Consider the following 27,110-nt stretch of genomic DNA (forward strand, 5'->3'; position numbering starts at 1 on the left):
TTTTTATTTTGAAGAAGAGATCAACTTCCATGTCACTACAACCTCATTTCAGGTAATTGTAGAGAGCAATAAGGGCTCCCCTGAACCTCCTCTAGGCTAAACAACCCCGGTTACTTCAGCTGCTCCTCACAGGACTTGTTTTCTAGACCCTCCACCAGTTTTGTTGCCCTTCTTTGGACACACTCCAGCACCTCAATGTCTTTCTTGTAGTGAGGGGCCCAAACCTGAACACAGTGTTTGAGGTCCAGCCTCACCAGTGTCAAGCACAGAAGGAGAACACTTCTCTAGTCCTGCTGAACAAGCCAGGATGCTATTTGCCTTTGTGGACACCTCGGCACACTGCTGGTTCATGTTCAGCCAGCTGTTGAACAGCACCCAAGGTCCTTTTCCACAGGGCAGCTTTCCAGCCATTCTTCCCCAAGCCTGTTACATGGGGTTGTTGTGACCCAAGTGCAGGACCCAAGCTCTTGTTGAGCAGAATCCCCATGGTGCAGGTTCCTATGAGCAGTTAGGGGGCTGATGTGGACAGGCAGTTAGTAATGCTTATGGGTAGAGTGAGGTGCATCCTCAGTGGCTCCTGTTTGTTTAGGTCTCTGAGTCAAATTTAGCTGTACAGCTGTGCACTCAGCATCTTTAACTTTCACTCCAGTTTCAAGAAAGTTCTTGGGCCACATAAGATAAGCTTTTCCCAGGCATGGGAAATGAGATGCCGGAATGGTGTAACTTTCAAAGCCATCACAGAAGGGCTGTTTATTTCTTTTTCTTTCTGGTGTTTTCCCAGGAACCCTTGTATGTGGACTTTTTTGGTACCTGCCATTCAGACACGGCTAAGCCAGCCATCCTTCAGGCAAGACACCTCTCCTGGTACCGAACCAACACGGTGAGAGGGCTGACCTTCTACCCCCCTGATATTGTGAGTGCGATGCTGAAGGATGGGCAGTTGCAGATGGATGAAAAGGGAGCCCTCATGCTGCTCCCCGAGGTATGATCTGTTCACCCTGGAATCTAAGATTCTCCTGTGCTTTTCTCTGCAGATGTTGGGCTTCTGTTGTGTTGGCCAAACAGATCTAGAAGGACGTGCGGGTGCCAGAATGATTTCTTTAGTTAATGTTCCCAGCACATACCAACACTATCTTTACCAAGCTCAGGCAGTAATCCGCTTTCTGGCTTTACCTCAGTCACAGAGTCTTCTTTTCCTTTGTGTAGTTTCAGATTGAGGACTGGTTTGCAAACAGGAGCCTCCCTGAAGCATAGACTTTGACCTGTTCTGGGAACTGTTACTGAAGTGCATGCCCTCTTGTTGGGAGGGTAATCAGGACTGTAGTGCCTGGTGGTTCCCACAGGCACACTTTCCCTGTTCACATTCAGATGTTTCCATCCTGTAGATCCCTCAGGACAAGCGTCCTAAAGAATACTTTGAAGTTGACTCTATGACTGAATATTTCTACGACGGTGAAACCAGCGACATGGCCTTGTTTCCCCCTCATGTTAATGTCAGCCCCAGGGAGTATGATTTTGGTTGCTGCCTGCCGCTTCACAAGGTAAAACCACTTCCTCTCTGTGTGACCAATCACACCAAAGGAAGTATCACTGTTTTCTGGACTCTAAGCCATGGCAGTACCTTCCAAGTGAGCCCTGAAATGTGCGACATCCCACCTTTGAAGTCCTCAGCCTTCCGTGTCATTTTCAAGCCCACTCAGCTCAACACTCTCTATGCAGCGGAGCTGGAAGGTTTTGCCTTCTACAAGGTTAGTAGGCATTACTAAGACCAGTTGCCAGAGAGTGCCTAGCAACTGTTTGCAGGCTAGAGGTTTTTGGGGGAGTTAAAATTCAAATGGAACCTTTTATTTTGAATTTGGCAAACTAGCATCTTCACTAACTCCTTTGGCCACTGCTTTGATACACTGGTAAGTTAAAATTTCTCCTTCACCTGTGTCCTGGCAAAGGGAAATCAGCAAGCAGCCACAGCTCATCTGCGCAGACAGGTACACTTGCTCTTACTCCCAGTGAATGTGAAGTAATGTACACCTCACTGAAGGAGGAATTACTGTGAATTACTGCACTATTAGCATGGATGGAAGCCTCCACAAAAATGGTTGTTGTGGTCTGAGTGATGAGCAGCAACTTGTTTTTTGTGTCTGGCCTCCACAAGTAAAGCCACTGAAGGCATTGTATATGACTGCAGCCTCTCCTCCCATGTGATGTGGGATTCATGTCACACAGGTTGCAATTGCAGGAGTTTTAGCATCCAGGAACATCCTGGTAGGTGAAAGAGATCTTCACTACTTTGTTGTTTACTCTTCTTGCATTTTTCCCCTTCTAAGCCAGTGTGAAGGCTATCTGGAGTAACTTTTGAGTCAGGGGGTTCTTAGGCTCAGGTAAAGGACAGCTGATTATTTTCAGTGACTCACTGCTGAGTGCTAGCTTTAGCATCTGCAAGTACCTCAAACTGCACTAGAGGAGCATCTGTAGGCCCTTCCCTAAGGCAACCTTTACACAAGTACTACAGAGTAGCTTGGATGAGTCCTTCTGCTTGAAAGTCATTCAGTGGTCTTTTGGGTCTAAAATACAGCTGCTTTGGGAAAGCAGCTCTCATGTTCCTCATCCAGCATTGGTTAGCCTTTCTTCCCTGAAAATGTAAATTCCTCAGCCCCAGAGAATGTCATTGAAATGAACTGCTGCTTGTGATGTTGAATGCACTTGAAGGCACCCTGCCACACTGCCTTCCTGCATGCACTCTGTTCTGTTCCTTGCATGCCTGCAGGTGCTGAGACACTACAACAACATTGAGGAAGATGCCACCATCTGTCCATCCTGGTGCCTAACTGTCAAGCTGAGAGCACACACGTTTGAAGAAGGACGGGAGCATTTCATCCCACAGTACATCCTGGACGTCCCCAAGGTGTGTGTGAGTGACATTCAGATCTTTGTATAGATGCTTAGTATTTACCTCTGAAGTCTTCACTTGGTGTCCATTGCGCCATCCTTAGATGTGGCTTAGGTGGTTTCTGATGGTGTGAAGACTCCTGCTTTATTACAGAAATAGGATGGTCCTTCTCCTGCATTAACTTCCCAGCCTCCAGTTTGTCAGGATTCACTAAGCATCTCATTAGCTCTGAGAGGAAAGCTCTTGGGATCTCCTTCCTTTCTGTTTAAGTGGATATAGGCACTGACAATGGTGTTTAATCCCTTCCCAGGAGCCTCAAGTACTCTGCGTGCACATAGGTAAATATGGAGGGCAGCACACAGAACCCACACTTAGGGAAAACAAGTGGTTACAAAGTAGAGTGGAAGCCTCCCTGATTCTTCCTGATGTTTCTATAGCACAAGAAAGTATTGTTCCTATGATGTAAAGCAAGATCTGTCTCTCTAGGCAGTAAAAATGATCTTGAGAACCTCTTAGAAAATCTCCTCAGCTAGTCCAGGACATGCAGCCTGTATCTGGTATTCACGAGCTGGAGCAAGTTTCAGTCTCCTGGCATTCTTAATCCAGGAGGTCACTATGCATGCAGCATCCCACTTATGAGATAAACAGAATGCACTGCATAATGGAAAGTAACTTCACTGGTCCCATGAGCCTGTGAAAGATGAAGGCCAGTGTGGGAATGGAAAAGACCATAATTTGCATACCCTTGGGTGATTTCCTTTCTTTCTTTGAAGAGAAGCTCTTACAAAGTTTTCCGTAGACTCAGGATAATACTTGTTGGAACCTGGAATTCAATACAGTGAAAGCTTTTTCTTTAAGCTGTTTTCTAAACCCAGTGCAAACAACCCTTCTTTCTTGTCTCCACCAGACTTTTCCTCCTGTGGCTCCTAACACAGATACCTACTGCAGCATGCTACTCTTGAACACTGGCACCTCTCTGATAACCTTCAGTGTGAACCAAGCTGCCTGTCCCTCTCTTTTGGTCAAGCCCTGCTCAGGATACATCATTCCAGGAGGCCACCAGATTTTCTTTCTCTCCACCCACCCAGTCAACACACTTTCACAGCAGCATAGCTTGCCTTTGCAGCTGAACTCTCACCCTGGATACACCGAGGTACAGAGAGGGAAGGAGTAGTGAGCAAAGCTTTGTTCCCTTGTAATCTTCCCTTTTAACAGTGATACCTGTTATATCTCCTAACGATTAGTTTAGATTTTTCCCTTTGGAAATAGGAATGAAAGAATACCTTTAAAATGTAGGGCAGGGTCAACACTGCAGATAGAAGGTGGTTGTGCTGCACCTGTACCCCTTATTCCCTTGGTTTCCATCTCCTAGAATGTACTACACTGTGCTCAAGGCCCTCTTTGACAGCATAGCCTAAAGTCCTTCCCCTCCTCCCTCAGACCCAGTTTTGTTCTTTGCTTCTCTACTGGAAGGAGCAACATCTTTGCAAGGTGTTCCCAGAGGCTAATGTGTGATACTTTTCCCCTTAATTCTACAGGAAATTGTTCTCCAGAGTTGTGGGGAGTCCCTTAATTTGCTCTTAGAAGGTGAAGGGAATCTATACTTCAAACCTGTCTATATAGGGACCTCTTTTACACGAATGTATACCATAAAAAACTGTACAAGGCTACCCATGGTTTTCACATGGAAGATCCGTCAGTCTGACAGCAAGATCCTGTCTGTCAGTCCTACTGCAGGGATCCTCCAGCCCTATGAAGCCATGGTAAGTTCAAGTTGTGCCAAGTATTTTGTTCTCTACAATAAAGGTATGGAATATTTAGGGCAGAAATATGAGGGCTGCCAATCATTTGGTGATTAATGCTAAAGTTGGAGAACACCTGTCTTAGTGTGGGTTGCTAGCCAGTACCTGCAGTTGTTCTGGTTCCTATGATATGGATTTTCCCAAACACGATGACACTGTCCTTGACTACAGAACAAAACGGGTCTTAAACAGGGTTAACAGATAATGATACACTTGAGGGGACTGGGCATTAACACAGCAGCGACTTTGTCATGCACCAGGAGATGCTAACAGACAGAAGAAAAATGAGAGCACAAGAGGGTTTCTGATTTTTTTAATTCTGTTTTCCCATCCGTAAATTCAGGTTCTAAACTTCTACCATATTCCCTGAGTGCTTGTTCGGAGTAGTGAGGACTAGCACATCTCCAAAGCCTGGCTTTGGATATCTGAATGTGCATTCCCAATATGAACCTTTGACACAGGCAGTGATGATGAAGGATTGAAGTGAGAGTGTCTCCAGAATTGTCTGTGGAGGACTAGGTTGGCTGTAATAGAGGAAATGACTGTGCACTGAATGCAACTGATGTGGTGTATAAGTCTGGCTCTGATCTGGAGCTCCTGTGAGCACTCTTATTCCCTTTTGTGATTTCAGGCTCAGGCATGGACTTTCACTCCTGACAAGGAGATCAAGTATCTGCTGCGAGCTAAGGTGTTTGTGAGGAGAAAAAAAACAGACCCCGTGTGTCCTGAAACTGTCTGTTATGCCTTACGGATTGTTGGAGAGGGGGCACTGGGCACCATCAGGGTAAGGAACTGGGACCCACTGGATAGTATGAAGGAATACTAGGGTAGGATGCGGGTTTTGGGCTTCCCCTTTCTGCACAATCTGTACCGGAGGCAAGTAATAAGGATTTACAGCAAAATTCCCAGCTGTTGCTTTCAGTGGAGATGACAGAACTGGCAGCCTAATGGCAACAGCATGATGTAAATGTCCTGACAGTTCAAATGTGACCTGTACAAATCCTCTGGATTGCTCTCAAATCCTCTGTTCCAGACTGAATCAAGCAAGCCATTTAGCTCCTTGGACTTGGAGCTCTCTCCTCTCATTCTGTCTGCTCTCCTTCTCCATTTGTCCTGCTATCAATCTGATTTTTACATGTAGTGGACCTAACTGTTCAAGTGGTGTAGCCAGCACACATCCACCTGGCTTGCCTCTCATTATCTGCAGATCTTCATTTTCAAGCAAGTTTCTTAAGGAACCAGAGCTAAATAAGATAATACTTAGTAAGTCATTGCCCCATGTCAATCACATTGGACAGATAGGTGGTAATGTTTTAGAGACACTGAGTCGTTATAAATTGCATGTGAGTGGATGACTGCCCAGAAGAGAGGGAGACTCTTAATGCAGTCATGGAGGGACCAGCAGACGTACCTCAGCTCTTGTCCCAGATACAGCTGGCCAGCTAGTGTACTTACCGCCCTGAATACACTGCATCCTGTTCAGCAAGCAGCCTAAGTAACAGTAGGAGAAAGAATTTGGAGGAGGGGTTGAGCCCTTGCAGCCCTCTTCTGACATCTCCCAGGGGATGCCATGTCCTACACAAAGCAGAGAGCGCTTTGCACTGCACTGTGTGTGCCAAAGGATCAGCGTGTGGTGAGATGGGTGGTGGTGACACTCAACTGCATGCTCAGTGACCATTGAATGGCGGGTTTGTATTCCAGGCAGAAAAGGAGCACCTGGACCTTGGAAATGTTCTGGTTGGTGACCTGCAAAGCTGCACCATTGTACTGCTAAATGATGGGATCTGTTCTCTGAAGTACATCCTCAGTGTGGAACAACTGATCACTGGGCCTCCTGACACCGAGGAGGTCCGCAACGATCCTCTGGGTACTGTAAGGGAGTTAGCATGGGATGGGGCCTTGGCTTTCCCCTCTCTTCTGTAAAATCAACCTAGCATAAACTCAGAAGTTGGGCTGCTTGCTGGCTAGCTTGCATTGATTCTTTTAAGTACCTTAAAGTGTCTGCTCCCTTGCTGAGGGATTTACTGCAGGTGACTTTTCTGTCTTGCTGGCAAAAGCACAACTCAGAGCATGACAACTGAAGTTAGACCAACTTGGACCTTGAAATAAGATGTACTCTTCCAGTGGAGAAGAAAGTTAAAGGAGTTCCCAGGAGAAACGGTGGAATGCAACCCTTAGCTGTCTTTCTAGAGGACCTCCTCTGCAGAAGTTCCCTGTTATTGCTGGCCAAAGGCAGGCTGGGTAGACCCAATGAGCTGCCTACAGGTGTAGCCTGGGAATCCCAACTTTAACATCTGAAGCTGTTGCTATTGATTAGGCATGGGAGGGAAGTGGCTTAAGTGCAGGAAGGCTTAGGGATCTTTGTGCTGAACACATGTGAGCCAAGAGCTCATACAATCTCTTTTTTCCTACAGCTCTAGAACTGGAATACTCCAGAGGGACAATCCCTGCAAGGTCAAGAGCTTTTGTCCAAGTAACAGTCAGGCCAGCCCGTCGGCTGCATTACACCTGGTCAATCAAATATGCTCTTTGCACTCCCACAGGTGAGAGATGGGTGTTTTGGGAAAATCATTCCCTCCCAACCAAGTAGACAGGGTTGTAACAGCCTGAGATCCACAGTTCCCAGTGTATGAGTTCTGCCTGAAGAAATCTGGTGATGAGCAATTCATCAGAGCCAGATTCTATGTGCTATCTCCTTTTAGATGCACCTTTTGGGATTAGAGATGATTGAGCCATAAGACAGAGACAAGGAGATCTCCAAGTTTCCTTCTGCTCTGGTCACAAGATTCACTGCTCCTCTGTGATCATGGCCTTTTACAATATGTCCTGAAACACATTCTGAGAGCTTCATGCAACCAGTCCCATGTAGCTGGGGTCCTTTTGGCAGATCTGGATTGGCCCCTGTATGAGAAAGAAGGAAGTTTAACTAGAAAAGGCATGGAGAGGGATAACAGGGAATGTAACAATGTGTAGTATGTAACAGGAATATTCAGAGGTGGGCAACAAGAAGACACTAGTTATGCAAGGAGTTTCCAGCTTAGAAAGTGGAGCATGGCAATGCCACTTGAATGGTATGGAGAAGACAAGATGTAAACAAATGTTTATGATTTTCAGCTTGAAAACAGGGCACTTCATAAAATGGCTAGGCTATAGACTTAAATTAAAAAAGGGGGAGTTCACATAGTGCATAATTAACCTGTGTAAATACATTGTTGAGAAGGATCACATTCATAGTCTTGGTGATCTCTAAATGCAGAAGTCAAGGTAAAACTGGAAGTCAGGGGTTTACAGGTTTTCAGAAGCCGCCAAAGTCCTGCTCTTTCTTTGGTCCGCATAGGGCCTCTCTGTTTTGCTATCCCAGGCAGCTGTCCCTTAATGGTCCATGACTACTTTTTGACATTTCTTTCTCTTCCCAGCTACAGATCTTACAAGAACTGAAGAGGAGCAGCAGCCCCTCTGCTGCATTGTAGCAACAGGTGTCTACCCAACTTTCTGCATCACAGATGCCTGTTCAGCAGGCAGTGGCAGTGGTATCAGCAAGTTGCACCTCTGGAGGCTCTTTTCCTTGGACATACTGAATAAGTACTTGAAGCAAGACCCGACTCCCAGTGAGCTCATCTACAGAGTTCCCACTAGGCACAGGTAAGATGAGGAAATGGCTCAGAGGATCTATCAGTCCCTTGCATCAGCTAGAGATGCTGTGGCCATTGGCTTGTGTTGCAGCTCACTGCCATGTGGCACTCTTATTCCATCCTAGCTGCTTCAGGTAGTTATTCACCTCCTTCTCTGCTTACCCACCCTAGAAAGGAGCCACAGAAACAAAGAATAATTTAATTGCAGTGGACCTCTAGAAGTCTGTGGTCTAACCCCTTGCCCAAAACAGGAACAACTAGATCAGGTTGTTGAGGGCCTTGTCCAGTTCAGTGCTGGATATCTCCGAGGACAAAGAAACCACAGCTTGAGTGGGGACCTGATTCTGGTATTTGACCACTTCCATGGTAAAAACTTTTTTCCTAGCATCTGATCGGAATATCTTGTGTTGCAACTTGCGCAGTTGCTGTCTGTGAGCCCTTGCTTCATAAGGCTGAACAAACACAGCCTCTCCTTGTAAGTAATGTGCTTCAGCCCTCAACCATCTTGGTGGTCCTCCAGTGGACCAGCTCCAGTATGTCAGTGATTTTGTTGTATGTACCAGGGAGCTGAAAAGAGACACCCTGCCTTACACCCCATTTCCTTCCTTCCAGAATGGCCAAGAAAATAAGGTCAGATAAGAATTAGAAGGAAGACAGCCAGTATAGAATGACCCTTTTCCTTGTCATGCCCTACTGACTCTTCCTCCTGTCTCAATTTAACCTTTTCTTTCTCTCCTGTGACCAGCACATGCTTGAGCCCTCCAGCGTACACGCCTCTCTTGCTGGATTTCAACTTTGGGGCTGCTCCAATAGGCTCAGAGCCTACCCTCGTGATGCTCCTGCTGGAGAACAAGGGTGTGGTGCCTGTGGAGTGGTAAGCAGTGCTTTGGGGAGCTCAGCCTTCTTTCCAGAGGGGGGTATACCCCTTCTTTTCTGTCAGGGGGTATACAAGTGCTCACAGGGGCTATGAGACGTTTGCAAATTAACAGGGTGGGTTTTCTAGTTGCAGCTTGTGTTGTGAAGCTGCAACTGAGATCTCCTGGTGGGTCTGGATGGGGGGGGGGGGGAGCAAACAAGGAATGTCAGAGAGGTCTATAGGTCAGACCTGACAAAATGTGGTGTGTATCCACCAGCTAGGCTGAGCCTGGCTGGTTTGAATATGCTGACTATGGCCCTAGGGAAGTTGTTTGTCTTTTGCTGATCAACTAACTGGTTCCCTAGGGCCTTTCTGTTTCCTTCTGATCAGAAGCTGGACATGGAGCACTGGGCAGAGGATGCTGAATTTAGCTCCCGTGAGCTGCATGAGATGAGAATTCAGGATAACCAGCTCTTCAGTGTTTCCCCAAAGTCAGGGAAACTTCTTCCAGGACAGGAGGAATCTATCCAGCTCTCACACAGGTAATGGCAACAACCTGTACTTCAGTGCCTCATGCTGTGTGCCAGGACAGCGTCTGCCATCACAGTCCCCTGTATTTCCATGCTGGATCCTTTCCCTTCACATGCCCCTTGCCCAGCAGAGATTGGGCAAGTAAAAATTCCCTGAGCTTGTCCCGTTTCTGGATCACACAAAGCTTGTCTTCCTCAGGGGGATGTTGTTAGTGTCCTTTAACACTACAGTGCAAGAGACGTTTAATCTGACATGCTGGGGACCCTGGTCTGCCTTGACCTGACAGTTGAGGAGACAAACAAGATGCTGCACTTCCTGTGGCATAGATCATACAGCGATATTTTTGTCATCAGCTAGAGCTGCAAGACCTAGAGCTGCCTGTGGAGGGTATGAAGAAAGCTGACACCTCCCCTTTCACAACAGACCTGATCTGTGAAGTCCTGGCATTTCAAATGGCATTAGCCATTAGAAACTTGGGTCCCTAAATGGGTGTATGACTAAAATCAACATTGCATCACTCATTCCCACCCAAACACAGCAGTTCCCTCCTTCTCTCAGTGGCCCTTACACAACAGTGACTCTTTAGCTGGGAATTGAATTGTCTCTAATGTACTGTGTGACCCTGATTCTATCACCCTGGGCACAAGGTTGGTTTCTAATGTTTTCCTCTGTCTCTTCTTTCATGTTAGACATGATTTCACTGGCATTGATAGACTCCCTGTCCTGCTGAAGGTTTCCTATGGCCGTGAGATTCTGGTAAGATAGCAGGTGTCCTTTGCTTCTGTTTGCAGAACAGCAGCAGGTAGGAGCTGAATTAAAATCCCCAGAAGCTGCATGATATGTAGGAGGCTGTGGCCTTCCCCTGTAATTTGCACTGGCCAGGCAGTAACAGAGGGACAAGCAGAGACATAAAACCAACACCCTGACAAATGCATGGTTTCAGCACAGTGTGATGTGCAGTGCAGTGGCAAAATGGCTCTTGATATAGCATCTGCTGTTTTTTCCAGTAAAAGGATAATTATTGTTATTATCATCATTATTGTTTATTATTGTTGCCGTTATTCTTAGTGTTATTACTATTATTATGTTTAGTTGTTTGTTTGTTAACCTTTGTATTTTATTGGTGGTGTTAGTACAGAATTGCTTCCTCTTCCAAGCCATCTTGAAGCCCAAACCAGCCTTCCTGGGTTTTACAGTCCATGCATGCTTTCCACACTTGAGTATATCTGTGCTTGCTTCCCCTAGTTTCATTTGTGTCGCCATGAGTTCTTCCACGCAGTGATCATGGAGCTCAGATCTGCAGCCCATCATACTTCACTCCTACACAGCTTTCCTGACTGTCCCCATCTCATCATCTCTCTGCACTCTTCAATCTCCCTGGAATGTGCTTTTCTCCAAAAGTAACACCCGCACTGGCTGCAATTTGGGCACACACAGGCCAGCATGAGGTGGCAAAGCAGCTCCAGCTCTGAGGTATGGAGGCAGCTGCTTCCCCAGACCCAGAACGTACTCCCTGCATCACTGGTTGGTTGTTCCCACTGCAGCCCTGCTGCCTTTGTCCACCCACTTATTTCTTCTTCCAGTGATAGAGGAGCTTCCTACTCATGCATCTTGCTTCATTGCTTGCTAAAGCACCCCACACCTGATCTGTAGTGTGTTTTTCCTGAGCCTTTCCTCAGGCTTGTAACTCTTTTCTCTCTCTTCCCCCTTTCTCAAACTGTCATGTAGAGTCAAAGTCACCTTTTGCTCTGTGGAGCATAGCCCATGCCCAGCTGCGCCTCACTTTCTGTCTCTGAAGTTTCCTATGAGAACATAGTGTTCACACATCTCTTCTATTTTTCTTTTCTTTCAGGACTGTTGTCAGCTGAAAATCCAACCCTTTGACCAAGCTATTCAAACATTGGCTTAACTGTGCCTTCCCTCAAAGCCCTTGGACAGGCTCCCTGTGCTCTGCCTGCCTGGCACAATCCTGAGAGTGGCTGTGGGCATTTCACCAGCTGGCCAGTGAGGGAATAGGCTTTGGAGCACACAGAAGCCTGTAGGGCACACATCCTCTCTTGCCACATAGCCAGTTGCTTTGGTGGCTACTAGAGGCCACCACCCTACCTCATGTTGTCACTGCAGAAGGGGCTGAAAAAGCGTGGGAGGCCCTGGGGATGACAAAATATCCCTGAGTGCCAGTACTTAACTGCTAATATCAGAAAGTGTGAGTAGAAAAGGTTCCTCCCTCTGCAGAGAGGGCAGCTCAGGAGGCTGAACAGAGTGTGCCTTCTGTCCTTTCAGTCATGGCATGAAAGGCACAGAGCTGCCAGGTCTCACGGCAGAGACTGCTCTAAGCAAGCTCATGCATAGCAGATCCTCACCTGGGAATCTGGTGAAATGTGCAGACCATAAGCTAACCTTAAGGGAAGATAACCTTGGGGTGACATTTTGGGTAGTATCAAGCCAAAAGTTAAGCTTTGGAAAGTTGAGAAAACACCAATAAGCAAGGTAGAGATCATTGGGCTGGGTACTGCTTGGTCATTCTGTCAAATTCCAAATTGCCTGGCTTCAGAGCAGTGATGTTAGCCAGCTGCAAGCCAATGTCTCACTTTTTGGAGGTCCAAATTCACTTCTGTTGTGGTTCTATCCATGTGGTCAGATTTTGACCTCCCACTCTGCTTCACCAACAGAACCTGTCTGCTTCATCTTTAGGAGGAGCTCCCTCTTTATTACTCACTTCCCTCTCTGTGGCCAGCTTTCAGTCCTGCGTTGTAGCTAGATTTACAGGTGCTCTGAAGGATTCAAACCAATTTCCCGTTGGCAATTTTTTTCCGGCTGCAGGATGAAACTTCTATGGGACTTGTGTGTTACCCAATCCCTTGCACAGTAGGGAAACAGGGCTTCTTGCTGCCTAGTGCTCTCACAGGTTGTCCTTTGCCTCACTGACATAGCCTGCCTGTAAGAGTGCAGATGTGACCTTGTTCTCAGAGCTCCAGGATCATTTGGCCAGGCAGAATCTGCAGCCCTCAGCAGTTTCAGTAGGAAAAGCTCAGCCAGCTGCAGGTGTTGCAGGATGAGGTAGACTGGTTCCCAGAACTCACTGGAGAGAAAGCTTGGATTCCCAGGGAGAATCCCCAAGCACAGAGCATCCACAAATTTGAAGTGTTTGTGCTTCACTTCAGAGCTGCTAATTAGGTTTTGTGAGATGCTGTCACCTCTGCCACATGCTCTCCAGGCAGCTCTGCTCTCTGGGGAATCTGACATCCCTGCCCCTCTCAGTCATTGCTGTGAGACAAGATCTCTGCACTATGGAAGGAGAACTGATTGCAGCAGGTCTTTACTTTTCTGTATTTGTCTTCCTTTAACTGACAGTCCTCTGAATGTTGCATCTTGTGTCTATGAAAATCGGTGGCAATTTTTCCTCGGTAGTTCTGGTCTAGTGGAATCCAAGGTAGGGGTTTTTTTGACCAAATACAAATGGGTATTTTACTCCTAAAGCTCAGGAAGGTTCCTGACCCTTTTTCCCTTGCAGTTTGAAAGCACCAGCTTTGGTCCTCTTCCTGTTTGCACTTCATCTGGCTTGCTGACGCTCTCAGGAGGCTGAATGCTCATGTAGTGCTTTGAAAAGATCCCATGCGAGACCTTGTTAGCATTGTACTTCTAGTCCCTTCTCCCTCCTCACTTTGCTTATGGAGCTAAAACAGAATGGGTTGTTTTAGAGGAACTGGCATTCTCTGCTCTTTTTAAGCAGCTGATATCATATCTCCTGCAGGGGTCTGTCCAAGGCATCCACCTGCCATCGCTAACATCCTCTCCATCTTCTGCATATGCACTTGAAAAATAGCCATGCTTTAGTTAATTACGAACTGCAGCAACTTATCTCCCTTTGGCCCATGCAAAGATTTTACTAGCTCTGTGACTGCTTTGCAGCCTCTACCTCAAGGCAGACAGCTCAAGGGTGCTTTGGGTGATCCTGCAGGAAATCATGCATCATGACTGATGTCCAGGCTGACTGCAGTTTTCTCAAAATGCAGAATACCGTGTGTCTTCCTTTCCATGAAATAGCTCTGCAAATCTCTGCTTTGCTTGAAGTGCCTTGTGGCTGCTTTGCTGTTGATCATTACTTGATTGCTCAAAATTCAGCTGGGATCTTCTTGCAGTTTTTGGACTGTTAGACATATTCTTGGAGTAGGATGTCCTCCAGAGTGAAGACATCCAGATGGTCCTTTCCAAGAGGAAACCATTACTTACCTAAAATCCTGTGTTTCCAAAGGATTTGTCACAGCTGCACACTGTCTTATGTACAGTTCAGACACTTTCATTCATGGAGAATTTCTACCATATACTTGCACAGAGAAACACTGAAGCTAGTGCCTGACAGCTGAGAGAAAAGTACCTTCTCTCTGAAGCGAAATGTAAAAACCTTTCAGAGGAGAGCCAACCATTGAGTAGGCTCTCTGTCTCCTTGCCTTTTTCTTAGGACTACTTAAATCTGTAACTGTTGACCTCAACTTGCAAAGTCCTTCAGAGTCCTTGTGCAATTGTTCATGATGGGACCAAGCCCCTGTAAGAAAGTGACTGTGTTTGTTTCTACTGTAGCTGAACTTCAGCGGTGTGACAGTGGAAGAGGGCCAGCAGTACATTCATTTTACATCCTCAAAGCACCTCTTCACACCCATTGCCATTGGGACCTCCCACCCCCCCACACAGGTGAGCATCCTGAGGCCAATCCCAGCAGCAAGTGGGGGGAAGGAGCTAGTGTTACTGTGTCCCGAGGATAAGCAGTATCCAAGGCATTTCCCAGAAAACAGAATGGCCTCCAAAGGAAAGCATTACAGGAGAGCTTTGAGACTAGCAGAGTCTGGAAATGCCTCTGGGGATATGCAGCAGGGAAAGTACCTTTCACCATCTCCAGTTTGACAAGATTTGGCTTTAACTCTAGCCAGAATGCTTATGAGGTGTGTTAGGCCATCCCCTTACTCTCTTGCACTGGATCCAAGTGAAAAACCTGTCTAGCTGCTGCAGGCACTCTGGAAATAAATCCTGATTAGCTTTTTAGTAAATGAATTAAACTTCCTTAAGCACTTATTCAGCAAAAAGGCGGCTTTCATTCTTATTCTACCTAATTTACTTGAGAAATGAACAAGTCTGAATTGAATTAAGATCACTTTAATATGAGTGGTTTTGCATTTCAAGTAATCTGCTTTACAGTGATCCCTTTAGCTAATTTGTATTCATTTTCTACTAGACTGAATTTGCAGGGCACCACTAGGAGAGGCACTGTAGTTATTAATGTACATGGGTGGTGATAAACCCTCAGCACAGTCTCCTATTAGAACCTCAGTGATAAATGTTGACACTATGAGGTCTCCTCATTCTTAGGAGACAAGCTGCCTAATTAATTATTAATGCTTATCAGAGTCCTCTGAGGAAGTGCTAACTAGTTGAACTTGTGCATGATGTAAGAAGCTCTGCTCTCTCTCACTCACTTTAGATTTATGAACTCTACAATGGCGGCTCCGTGCCGGTGATATTTGAGGTTCAGCTGGACGAGGTTATGAAGATCCAGAAGGAGAATTTTCAGCATCCTGTGTTTGTCTGCCTAACTCCTAGAGGTGAAATCCCCCCTGGCATAACAGGCCACATTGAGTGGATCTTCTCACCACTGGAAGCTAGAACATACATGGTAAGACCCTCCTCATGATTGCCAGAAACCATTTATTTCTTTTGTTGTGTGCCTAAAACTCTTTAGATCTGTTAATGATGGCTGGTCCATGTCATGCTGCAGCTGAATTGAGCTCCATTCATTCAGGAAGCAAAGAGTCTTGAAAGCTACTGAGTGGCTGGTTTGTTCAGGAAATTGAGCAGATAGATTGCTATCTCCGAAGTTTCTTCTTCCCAAAGAATAGGTTTCTTCCACAATCAAAGTCATCCTATTTTTCAAGGATCAAACAGTGACTGAGGATATCAACAGTATCTGATCAGATTTTGGGCTCATTCTTGGCCTTCAGTAACTTCACCAAAGAGACTGAAGTTGGTGTCTTTTATCAATGCAGTGTACATTGCTGCAGGCCTCTCCAAACTGTGTTCCCAAAGACCTTTGTCCCAGGCTGCAGCAGGCAGGCAGGGCCAGAGCTGGATCACCATTAGTTGCCCCACTCTGCAGTGGATGCATGGAAAAATAAATAAATCTAAAACTCAACTTTTGCTCCAAGAGGGACTCTCTTCCCATCTCATAGTTAGCAGGGAAGGGCAAAGCCTGAGAGAACAAAAGACTGGATTTCTTTTCATCCATTCATATGTTGTATTTAAACTAGTCCATTAGTAAGTATATTAGCTTATTGCACATCTCTCACAAATATGACTCTGGACTTAAAACCCTGTTCTTGTCCAAGGCAGGTTGATGTTCCCATCCACATCCTGGGAGGTGAATCAGCTGTGATCACTTTCAAGGGAGAAGGCTACAATCCAAACACCGTAGAAGGGACTGCTTCATCCAGTAAAGTTTTGCTTCCTTCAGTCTTTTCAGGTTCTACCAAACTAACTGTGCCTGGGCAGGTAAGTCCAGGCATGCTGACATGGCCAGTATGAACAATCCAGAAATGCGTGTGAGAGACTGAAACATGCAAGTGGCCCCATCTAGCAGTAGTCTTTGTTGCAGAAGTGTTCCTTTGCCATGAGATAGAGCAAGATATTTCCCTTCCAGCATGTCATCTAGAGCTTAACTCATAAAAAGCAGTTGTTCTGAAAGGTGCTGTCTTTCCAGCTTGCTGCTTCCACTGTCATTAGAACAAAAAAAGGCTTTAGGCTTTGTTCATGTTCTGAATTTTCTATTGGAAATTACCCTCCATCACAGCTAGCTTTTTCATTGGCAGCTGCAACACCTTTTTCTTTGGCAATTCATTCACAAAAAAACCATTATGCTCCTGACATACCCTACCAGGGCTTGGCTGTTACCATTTCACACCTAAACTCAGATGATTCATAACCTGAATGCAGACTCCAGGATAGTCACTCATTCAGGCACTTCCTGAGGAATGCACGTGTTTAACCTGTCACTGGCTCAGCGGGAGCTTGTTTGGCCTGGTCTGAGCCTGCCTGCCAGCCTGGGAAAATCAGTTGTTAAATTCACTCACAGATTTATTCATTACCCACAGTGTAATGAATCAGCATTAAACAGCATCAGCAGAGGTGTAGTCCGGGCAGGTAAAGGATTCATCCTTGCTGCCATTAGTGTGCCTAGCTTGGAGCTCAGCCATAGCTACATATGCTCTGGCTTCCAGCAGGGCGACTGCGTTCCTGGGTATAGCAGAGAGATGATTAAAAACCTGTCTCAGGCTGGCAACAAAGATGTCGTTCCACAAGGCTCTGTTGTCTGTAACCAAGAGTCATTAGCTTCTCCAGTGACCAATGTAATTAATCGGAGTTTGCCTGGAGAATGGGACAGACTATTAGCAAGGTGTGGTAGGGAGCAGTTTCCCAAAACTCACATTCAAGTTGATGATGATTTGGGCAAGGACACACTTGATGCGTTTGCCAACCGAAGTAGGAAAAGGCCTGAACTGCAGGTGTTGCAGAGAGAATCTGAGCGCTGCTGGTCCCTGCCCCAGCACCAGTGTTATATTCTATTCATTACTCATTCAATCCCACTGCAACAGGGCTGTCCTCTTGATGTAAAGGGTCATTGTAACCAGAGCAAAAATGAGAGAAAGGTAACATTCCCTCGAGTTGTTACGGTAAAGATAACTGGCAAATATCATCCATGAATTGCTGGATAACTTCAAGGTGACTATGATTGCCCTTCCCCAGTGGCCACATCCCATCTTCCTTTCCTGCTATTTCTCCTTGTTTCACCTTGCTTCCTGCAGGCAGCCACCTTGTCCCACAGAAGAATTTGTTTTGGAAATATCCCAGACTGTGCTAAAGCTAGTCGACTTGTCTTTCTCAACAATATCTCAGAGAGCAAGACTGTTGTGTTTGCCTGGCAGATAAGCACCTGCAAAGACAAGAGGGTAAGTCCTTCTCTTTCCTCTACCGCCTTCTTGCTCATCTCTGTTGTGTCCTGAAAGCACCTTACAACTCCATTTTTAACCGGACATTCAGAAACAGTCCTAAGGAACTGGCTTTTGTACTAGCTGTTGAAAGGAACGGGCAGAGAAGAGTGAAGGCAAGGGTCAGGACAGGGGGGAAAGACAGAATTCAGAGGGAAATCTGAAGACTTCAGTGAGGATACACGAACCCGGAACTACAGGATGCAATAATGAACCTCAGGACCACATCTACCAGCAAAGTCTGTGGTTGTTCTTGCACTATATCAGCTGTACCTCACTCATGTCATATATCTGTGAGAGGGGAAGGGAGAAAATTCCCACAGTCCTGTGTTTCCTACAAAGTGAAGGCACATAGGAAGGGTGCAGGACAATGAAACAGCTCCTCTGTGGCTTGGGTTTGTTGTTTGTTTTTTTTCCCAGATGTTACAGATTGCTCCAGAAGTAGGGGTTGTGCAGCCTGGAGAAAGCATCCCCTGCTTCATCACATTGCAACCTTCAGGGACTGCTTCCTTCTGCAGCACAGATCTGGTGTGTGAGGTGAGACCCAGGAGGTGCCCGTGCATTGCCATCACCTGGGCATGTCACCACAGTTCCCAAATGGCTGCCCCCAGCAGTCAGTAAGCTGAAGAAATCCTACTTTGCTCCATAAGGCTGGCCAGTGCTTCTCGTTCCTGAAGATACTGAGCTTCGTCTCTTCCGGTGGTTTAAGTGTCTGTGTGGCTCACTAGATGATGTGTAATTGTGAAACATGGCTTTGTGACTTGAACGCAGCTACAGGCAGTCACAGTTTGAATGGAAGTGGTTTTCAGTGGATGTCAGAGACTTTAAGTATCTGTAAAAAGCAAGTCTTGCTTCTGTAATATTAGTGAGGGCACAGACTTGCAGTAGTGTCCCTCTGGACATTTGTTCTTCGGCAAGAGATTGTTTCTTCTCTGTATCAGTCTTACAATAATGGTTCTCTCCCTTTTTGCTACTGGAAGACATGGAAAGGGAGTGGGCTTCTGCCTGGGATCTCTTGGAAGGGAGAAATTGATGACAGGCATGGGGTTGAGCCAGAGACTGTATTATTTACAGCTCCTTTCTAGCCCTGCTCACTCCAAACTTGCTTCATAGCTATACATCCAGGAGTCCCTGGCTCAGTACAAGAGGGAGCTGCAGGAGTGGGAGAAGGAGAAGGCGAGGCAGGCTGTGGAATTCACCATCACAGAGAAGGACCTGGGGAAGCAAAAGTCACCTGCAGGGGTAAGTACTGCCAGAACTTTACACCAGCTTAGTTTAGCTCAGAAACAGCATCCCATGTTAAGAAGAAATGTTCTTTAAAAAAATCTAGGCAAGTTGATAAGAGGACATGAGACTCTGATCTATTCAAGATCTCATAGCTGGTCTGTAGATAGCAGAAAAGGAGATGCTGGTTTTTAGACAAGAATCACAAACTCTGAAATTGCTAATGATTGTCTGAAATTTGGAAGTGCATGAGAAGCCTTCGGGGAAACAAAGCCAGTGGCTCTGGAAGCTGATGACTGGATTTTTAGCTATGAATAAACACTGGAGAGAAATGTGTAACTGCCAGTAAGAATGTGGCCTGAGTGAAGAATGGGAGGATGAGGTCATTGACTCAGCTGGGACAAAGTAAAACAAAATCCTGGAGTCTTGTTATGCTCCATATCTTTCCTATAAGAATTTCTCTTCCTTCTCCCTGCCATCTCCCTTTCTTTTCAGAGGTCATCAGGTTCTGCTGAGACAGAAATTCTTCCTGAATCCTCAGCTGTGATGAGGAGATACAAGGTAAGTCAGACCTGTCTCACCCATAGTAGGATCAAACTGACTGCTATAGAAAAGAGGCAGATGCTGATATCACAGCATGGGAGCCTGAACAGAGAGCACAGCATGATTTGTTGCTTCAAGGCTTTGGGAGACAGATTGTTTGGAGAAGCCAAAAGCAGCAGACTGACTGTGCCATGTTGGCAGTAACTTTCCAGCTGAGGTGAACAGGAAGTGAAACTGGAACCAAACGTACACCCATGACTGGAGAAAGGTGGAAAGGTTTTGAATAAGCAGGAAAGATGCACACAGGGCAGTCAGTACCTGGGCTGGTTTCATGCTGTGGCCACAATGGAATGCGTGCCATGACAGAAAGCGGCAGGACCTTGGCGTGACGTGGTGCAGACTACACTGCTAAAAGACCTGTACTCTGTGCCTCAGGAGAAACTGCAAGCTGGGACTGCCTGAAGTTAAGTGCTCAGAAAAATTTAAAGCTCAATTTGCCCCTGAAGTTTGCACAACTGTGACAGCTTCTCTAGCAGTTGTGGCAAGGTGTGAGACAAGGTCCCAGCAAATGCTCTGCAGAACTGCCTGAGCCCAAAGGCAGAGCCACACTGTGTGTACAGCCATCTGCAGTACATGCTGTGGGAATGACAGGGCTTGTGGAGAACCAGCTAACCCAAGAGGTGGAAGGGTCAAGGGGAGCTTGCGTGAGGCTGGGCCTGAGCAGAGTGACTCAGCTAGGAGACACAGCTTGTTATCTCAGGATTCCCATCATAGTAAGGCTGTAGCAGTGCTCCTGGGACCCTGCAGAGTGCCTCTGCATATCCTCAACTGTACTGTGTGAAGATATCAACTCAGGGCAGCTCTAGCTTTGGACTGTCTGCCCTGTGCTCTTACGTGTAATCAGTGATGCAGGTTGAGGCATTCACTGGGATGAATGTAAGGATGGTTGAGGAAAAGTAAAAGCAGTTTTGTTTAGTCCTATAGGGTTTTTCTCCCAGTGTTAATTTGGAGCCTGCAATCGACTGTTCTGTGTCTGGAGCAGTGAAGGCCTCTGGCCTCATTCTCAGAGACTGGACAGTTATGTCCCAACGGTTACTGAAGTTTTGCGATGGGTGAGGGCTTCTCCAAAACTGGGTGGTGTTCTTCTGGCCCAGGCTTCTGGACTACTCCTACTCTAAGAAACTTCCCCCAGACTGACTGCTGGTAATGCGAACCCAAACTGGCCCATGTGGTATAGCAGGAGTCAGTTCCTGGTTCCCTTCAAGGCTTGGGAGACTATTTTTGCATGCGTTTCTGCACATCCCGGAGTTCCAAAAGAGATGGATAGGAATACAACAATCTCAAGTACCCTGGGGAGACCTTGAAGTCCTGCTAACCCTCAGGGCTGGCATGCTAGGCAGGGAGGATAGAGTGGACCTGATTCCCAGCATGGCTACTTGTGTCTGATGGGAGAACTGCAGTGCCAAGATCATTCTGATGCTTTCTCCTGTCCAGGCCTGAGCACTCAGGCCTGTGCTCCCACCTACACCAGCCCATCTGTGGCCAAAGGAGCAGCTCACTACCTGCCATTTCTTTCTCTCTAATAGACATTACCCCCTATTAAAAACCACCCTACACCAAATCAGCCAGCTGGACACGTTGACAGGAGGCGGCTGTTGGACAAAGAATCCAGCTGGGTGTGGATCAAACCAGAGCCTCCCAAGCCCATCCTCTTACACCTTGGTGTGACAGCCACTGCCTACTCTCTTGAGGACTTCTTCAACAAATTCACCTCTGAACTCCACAAGTACTTCTTGTTCTGGTAAGCTTTTTGGATTTGCGTCTTCATCTGAGTCAGGGCTGCTCATGCTGTGGTATGCACTGAACTTGGAGCTCCGCTCTGTTCCCCTCCAGTGCCGCAGTATTAAGCAAGTGGTGCCTTGCTTTCCCCAGCATTAGCTAACACGACTTTTTTGTCTCTTTACCTCAAAAAGAAGATACTGTCAGAGCTTGGTGCTCCTCTCTCATGACAGCGTCCCTGCAGCTTTCACAGATGCAGCAGCTCCCACTCCTGCACTGCTCCCTGTTTGCCTGCAGTGCTGCTGCTCAAACAGGAGGATGCAGGTCTTTGGCAGTTTGATTCTGCCACTGACAGAATAATTCCTTCTTTCCCAGGCCCTTCAGCGACCAGCGCTTGGAAACCAAATTTGTGGATGGGAGAAGGGACAAAAACAGAATGGAAATGGAGCCCAAAAGGCTGTCCCTGGCTGCTGCTTCGAAACAGGAGTTGCAGATAGTGACTGACATACTCGCAGGTGTCATCAGGTGTGTATCCTTTTACCCCCACCCAGTTTGGAGGGGAATGTGTGCAGCATGGCCAGCCCTCTGCTAATCCCAGAGGAATCTGTGCCCTCCTGCGGCACCAGAATGGGAGATGCAGCCTGGAAAAGGCTGCACTGGGAACTAGAGCTCAGAAGCCCTGGTGTGATAGCCAGAGGCAGGATCTTGCTCCCTAGCTAGGCGCTGGGCCCATCTGTCTTTAGTGAATGGTGTCAGTACCCAGGACACCAGGGCATTTTGGTGCCATGAGCTTGGAACAGGCTGCGTTGACATTCACCTATTTTTTCTGTCAGCTGCAAAAATGTAAAGAACCAGTGCTGGGGAGGGAAAGGAAGTTTCCTTATCTCAAGCCTTCTTTATGGCTCTCTCAGGCCCAGAAAGCAAGAAGGGACAGAGTAAACATTGACATCTGTCACCTGATTTCCTGGTACTCATCCTTTATGTTTGTCCTCCCAGAGGCCTCTTGGAGAACACCCAGCTCCATGATGCAGTAAGAAGCACCCTGGATGAGCCCATTCCATACTTCTCCCAGTTTCGGTGTGCAGAATCAGCAGAACTCCAGGACAGGAGACAGTGCTCCACAGTCCCCTCTGGGGTCTCTGCTTCACCAGATCTTTACCCTGAGAAGGATGAAGAGAGGAAACAAATGAGGCAGGAAACCTCTCCCAATAATGATTGGTTGGAAATTTCCCACCATGAGCAGTTGAGGGAGCAGAAGGAGATGATAAGCAGGTGAGGAAGCTGCACAGGCAAGAGAGCCATGGCAGCGCTCTGCCTGGCCAGAAACTCATTTCTCCTTCTGTGGCACTTCTGAGTTGTTCTGTGTGTCCTGGGTGGCAATTGACACTAGCTTACCTAGCCACCCTCTCCTTAAGTGTGGTTTATGAAGAGTGTAGGTTTGCTGTTTCTTGGGGTCAAGCTGTGGACAGTGCCAGGACACTGTTAGTGAGTGATGTCTGCTTTATCTTCAGGCAGTCCTGGATGCACTGGACATTGGAGTGCAGTGTGTGTTAACCTAACCTTTTACTTTTACTGTAGTATTTCATCACCTTGGATTTGCTGTGGCTACACACTGCTACAGGCCACAAGCATATGCACAAATACTAACTACAGCACAACTCAGAGAGAGGAACCACTAAAACCATGGTCACCCAGCTCTGTCTGAGGTCAGGGCCTGACACCAGCTGGTGGCAGCTCTGGAAGGGGGGGTCAGCACCCCATTGCTTAAGTCTTTGGTTCGTTGGCCTCAGTGTGTAGGAAACAGTGTGTGCTGGGAGATGTGTCCTGGGAGGAGTCACAGCAAGCAGCCTGCCTTATCTGCTTTCTGATAGCTATCCTTTGCCTGTACATTTGTCCCTCCAGGCAGCCAGCCTTTAGGAGCCTGGTGGAGCTGGTGCTGGAGAACACCCTGCAGAATATACTGATTGAAGCCAGCTGTGGGGAAGTGGTGCTGACAGCCCAGCCCAGGGTCATTGCTCTACCCTCCAGCCCTTCCCAAAGGTAGCAGAGTGTATCTGTGCTTTGGCAGGGGTTGGGACCTGTCCTTAATGTGTCAGGCTGAAGTACAGCTCTTTTTCTAGACCACATGGATTAGCTGGATCACTGGCTGTCAATGTCAAGGCTGCCTGTGCAAAACAGGGAATCTACTCCAAAAGCCTCTGCCCCTTCTTTGCTTGTCCTAAACCACAGAGCAGAGGTGATAATGGTGCAGCCTTTCCGTGGACCCGAGACCATCATGCAGTTCAGGGGCAGGGCCCTGTGAGTGAACAGCTAGCAGAAGAGTCTGAGGCACTGGACAGCCCAGCACAAAGAGGGTTTCTTAGGTAAAGGAGTCAAGTCGCTGTCAGCACAGCCTATGACAGCAGAAAGGGGGCAAAGCTTTCATAGTCTAAGATAGTTTAGGATTTAGTTAGGGTGAGGGAATGGCCACTGGTAGGGAGGCAGATTTGGGGCTGAGGGCAAAACATGAGGCTTTGCCCCAGCTTGGAAAGACCTGCAGGCAGATTGGATTGGAGGAGGATAAGAGAGGGCTGTTGGGTGGAGATGTCATCTCCAGAGCTGCAGGAGTCTTGTCTAGATAGATGCTGGGTGTTTCCCGTGATCCCTGGGGGAGTGATGATTGCCTGGGGGGGAGGCAGCAGCAGGCTGCACTCTCCCCAACCCCAAACCAATCTCCTCTTCTTCAGAATCACCAGTCCAGCACCACCACCACCCTCAAGAGCATAGCTGCTGGGCACTGGGCTGCTTGAGCTTGTTACATGCATCAGCTTCCACCTCTCTACAGCCTGTCCCCGTGATGTCCAGTGCAACTCCAATCCTCCCACCCCATGACTGGACCACAGCATGTTGTCTGCCTCTGAGGGCCTATGTCCTGATTATGTCCTCATTTCCAATTTGAATCCTCTGGCAACTCCACAGCAGAGCTAATGAGATCTTGCCTGTCTGTAGCTGTCCACACCATCAGAGAAGAACCTCCTTCTGCTACAGGGAGCACATGGACAACCTCTGTGACTGTTCCCACTGCTCTCAGTCTGTATGAACTGGGAGACGAATCTTCTTTGAAATGTGGCAGAGGATGGACAGCTGGGCACTGAGGTGCTGAGCCCCTGATAACATCAGTAGGACGAAGGTACTTAATCCTCTCTTTCTTGCTCCAGAGGCTGCTGCAGGTCCCACATACAGCAACCCAGCCTGAGAGAGAGGCTGCAGCACCACCCAGCACATTCAGTAACCCAATAAATGCAGTTTGGCCTCTGGGCACAAAGACACCGGCGTGTAACATACGTAATCGATGCATCTGGGTTTGGGAGCACCTAGACAAGCTCTTCACTTTTCAAACTGGGGAAGGGAATGCTTTGAGCCTTGGCCTGGCTGAAGGGTTCCGCCGGGCTCCAGGAGGGTGTCGCTGTGCAAAGCGGGTTTGTCACAGCCGGGAGGTGGCAGTGTTAGTTGTGAGAAACGGAGGGCTGAGGATAGCGCCGGGCACCGACTGCCTGCTTCCCTGCAGAGGCTGCAGCCGGTCCTGCCAGGCAGCTGGGCTGGGTTCGCAACATCTCCCCTCTTCTGCAGCCCCGCTACGGGCTCTGTGACGTTGCGGGTCATCCAGCCATCCTGCTCCGGCGGGAACACAGCTGGTGTTCCCCTCCAAACCCTCCTGCCTTGTGTTCCCAGTGCCAGCGGCCAGCCAAGACCAGACCTGCACCATCTCGTCTTGCAGCCCAAGAGAAGACCATGCTTCAGAAGCTCCAGAGGGCTGTGCCCGGGGGAGCTGCAGCTCACCCAGCACCACTCCAGTGCTCTGTTCTGTACAGGGGCCCTGTCTGCACAACGGTTACTAAGCCCCAGGGCTGAGCTGTTCCTGTTGTCAGAGATATGGCAAAGGCACTGCCAGCTCCTGTGCTCAGCCTGGATCCCTCTCATGGGAAGTGCAGATCCTCTCTTCCCCCCCCTGGGTGCCAGGTCCTCAAGGTCACGCAGCAGCCTTTGTCTTCTGCTGGTGTTGAAAGGGTGATGGGGTCCTACCTCTTTTCTCCCCAGCTCCAAGCAACAGCAAAGCCAGGCTGCTGGAGGGACTCTGCCTGGTCCAGGCTCCTCACTACACATGCTCTGTAGCTCTGTGCCAGAGTTCCTAAGTGGGTAACGCTTGCAAAGGCAGAAGCCCCACTTTTGTCCCAAAGTAGTCTGAATCCAGCTGGCTGGAGCAGCAGACAGGGTCCTCAGACCTCCTGTGTGATCTGATGCTCTCTGAGCTGAATCACCATTTAACTCCTCTGCCTTGTGGGACAGATGGGTCAGCATGAGAAATGCTGTGTGTTAGTCTGGTGTTAACACCCAAGAGTGAATGGATGGAGCCTGAGTGCAGACATGTGTGCAGGGAAGTATTTTTTTTTTGCCATTAAAACTCCTATCCTCCTCACTCTCCTGTGCTGAACACAGCCTGGGCCTGGAGGAAACATTACACTTTACCTGCCTGTTGAAGCACTACCAGAGGTAAATTCACTTCTCTGATTAGCGTCTCTCTAGTAGGAGAGAGCCCTGAGACATGCTTTCAGCAAGGTGAGTCAGGGAACAAGAGGTCTGAAAGCTACCCCTATCTCTGAGAGAGAAGCCTTTTTTCCCCTCTGCTCTTTGCAAGGTGTGTGAGATGGTGGTGTGTCACCTCTCAGTCTCTTCTGGTGCCTGTCAACCAGAAACACTCAGCATGCACTAAGCAAAGCCCTTAGCGGCTGTCACGCTTTTCTTCTTTTATCCTCATCCTAAATTAAAAATACACCAGGGCCAGCCCCCTTCCCAGGCTGGGGTAATTCCTGCTTCCTGTTCTTAAAATGCGAACTAGACCCTGGCCTAGTTTTGGAAAGCACTCCACGTGTGACCAGGCAACACTGTTGTCCACCTCATTGGAGAAGTGGAGCCTCCCCATCAGTGGCCATTCCCTCAACCTAACTGAATCCCACCCCATCTGAGACTACGAAAGCTTTGTCCACTTTCTGCTGTCAGAGGCTGTGCTGCCAGCTCCTTGGCCCTTTCACCCGGGTGATGTGATGGAGATGTGCAGTGCTGGCAGGGAGGACTTGTCCCTTAGTAAGCAACTTTGTAAGAGGCCCTTTGCCACTGCACATGGTGAAGGCAATGAACTGTGGGACTGTAGTGAGCCAGATCCACAGCCCAGCTCCCAGAAGAGGGGAGAACCCCCATCTCCACTAACTGCATTTGGGTCTCAGGCAGGAAGAACTCTGAGCTTGTACTGGCTCTATTTGGCCCCTGCCCCAACACCAGCCACTTTCGTAACGCACATCTTTCCAACAGAGATATCGAAGATATGGGACCTGCTCCTTCCCACTGGTGTCAGGGTGGTGAAGGGGGGTGATGTTCCCATGAGGCTGGGGCTGGTGGCCAGGACAGGCTGCTGGCAGGTAACCATACAGCCAGCAAGAGGGTGGCCGAGTGTGAGTTTAACAAAGCTAAAGGGGTTCCCCTCCTCCTTGTGCTGGTTATCAGGAGTGCTCAGTCATCAGCCAGTTAATTCAATACACAGCAGGCCTTTTCTTCTTGGCTGTTAGTTCTGGTTCCTAGGGAGGGGTGAAATGGCCTTGGGGCAGGTGGGCAACAGAAGCTATCCTGAATCCCATTGAAACATTTAACACCTGCTGAATGTGCCATTGTCTGGGAGATAAAGGGAAGGGAACAAAGCTGCTTTTGGTCTTCCCTGCCAGGGTGTCTGCAGGGCTCTGCTGTCCCATTACAGGCTAGGGATCCCGATCCCCTGCAAAGACCCACTTGGCA

At 47.9% G+C, this 27,110-nt stretch overlaps 1 protein-coding gene across 9 annotated transcripts in view; it reads left to right on the plus strand.

Annotated features, from left to right (window-relative positions):
• The window catches only part of CFAP65 (cilia and flagella associated protein 65), a 32,148-nt gene extending 7,746 nt beyond the window's left edge, over positions 1 to 24,402 (plus strand). The window contains exons 9-33 of one of the 9 annotated variants that reach the window (XM_061459498.1): positions 782 to 982; positions 1,386 to 1,748; positions 2,765 to 2,902; positions 3,795 to 4,040; positions 4,426 to 4,650; positions 5,321 to 5,473; positions 6,391 to 6,556; positions 7,104 to 7,232; positions 8,106 to 8,331; positions 9,067 to 9,195; positions 9,543 to 9,719; positions 10,398 to 10,464; positions 14,290 to 14,400; positions 15,185 to 15,376; positions 16,090 to 16,248; positions 17,559 to 17,702; positions 18,162 to 18,278; positions 18,855 to 18,983; positions 19,461 to 19,526; positions 21,095 to 21,309; positions 21,663 to 21,812; positions 22,284 to 22,559; positions 23,190 to 23,327; positions 23,408 to 23,650; positions 24,014 to 24,402. In XM_061459498.1, coding sequence (XP_061315482.1) covers positions 782 to 982; positions 1,386 to 1,748; positions 2,765 to 2,902; positions 3,795 to 4,040; positions 4,426 to 4,650; positions 5,321 to 5,473; positions 6,391 to 6,556; positions 7,104 to 7,232; positions 8,106 to 8,331; positions 9,067 to 9,195; positions 9,543 to 9,719; positions 10,398 to 10,464; positions 14,290 to 14,400; positions 15,185 to 15,376; positions 16,090 to 16,248; positions 17,559 to 17,702; positions 18,162 to 18,278; positions 18,855 to 18,983; positions 19,461 to 19,526; positions 21,095 to 21,309; positions 21,663 to 21,812; positions 22,284 to 22,559; positions 23,190 to 23,327; positions 23,408 to 23,650; positions 24,014 to 24,053 — 4,200 coding nt within the window. In that variant the 3' untranslated portion in view covers positions 24,054 to 24,402. Of the gene's footprint in view, positions 1 to 781; positions 983 to 1,385; positions 1,749 to 2,764; positions 2,903 to 3,794; positions 4,041 to 4,425; positions 4,651 to 5,320; positions 5,474 to 6,390; positions 6,557 to 7,103; positions 7,233 to 8,105; positions 8,332 to 9,066; positions 9,196 to 9,542; positions 9,720 to 10,397; positions 10,465 to 14,289; positions 14,401 to 15,184; positions 15,377 to 16,089; positions 16,249 to 17,558; positions 17,703 to 18,161; positions 18,279 to 18,854; positions 18,984 to 19,460; positions 19,527 to 21,094; positions 21,310 to 21,662; positions 21,813 to 22,283; positions 22,560 to 23,189; positions 23,328 to 23,407; positions 23,651 to 24,013 lie in introns of those variants that run through there. The other 8 variants (XM_061459499.1, XM_061459500.1, XM_061459501.1 and 5 more) reach the window with 8 other exon arrangements.
• The last annotated feature ends 2,708 nt before the right edge of the window (positions 24,403 to 27,110 follow it).

The sequence above is a fragment of the Pezoporus flaviventris genome, unplaced genomic scaffold, assembly GCF_033815535.1.
Source record: "Pezoporus flaviventris isolate CSIRO_AGI_PZ_B2104156 unplaced genomic scaffold, CSIRO_AGI_Pfla_v1 ptg000029l, whole genome shotgun sequence".
Classification (NCBI taxonomy): domain Eukaryota; kingdom Metazoa; phylum Chordata; class Aves; order Psittaciformes; family Psittacidae; genus Pezoporus; species Pezoporus flaviventris.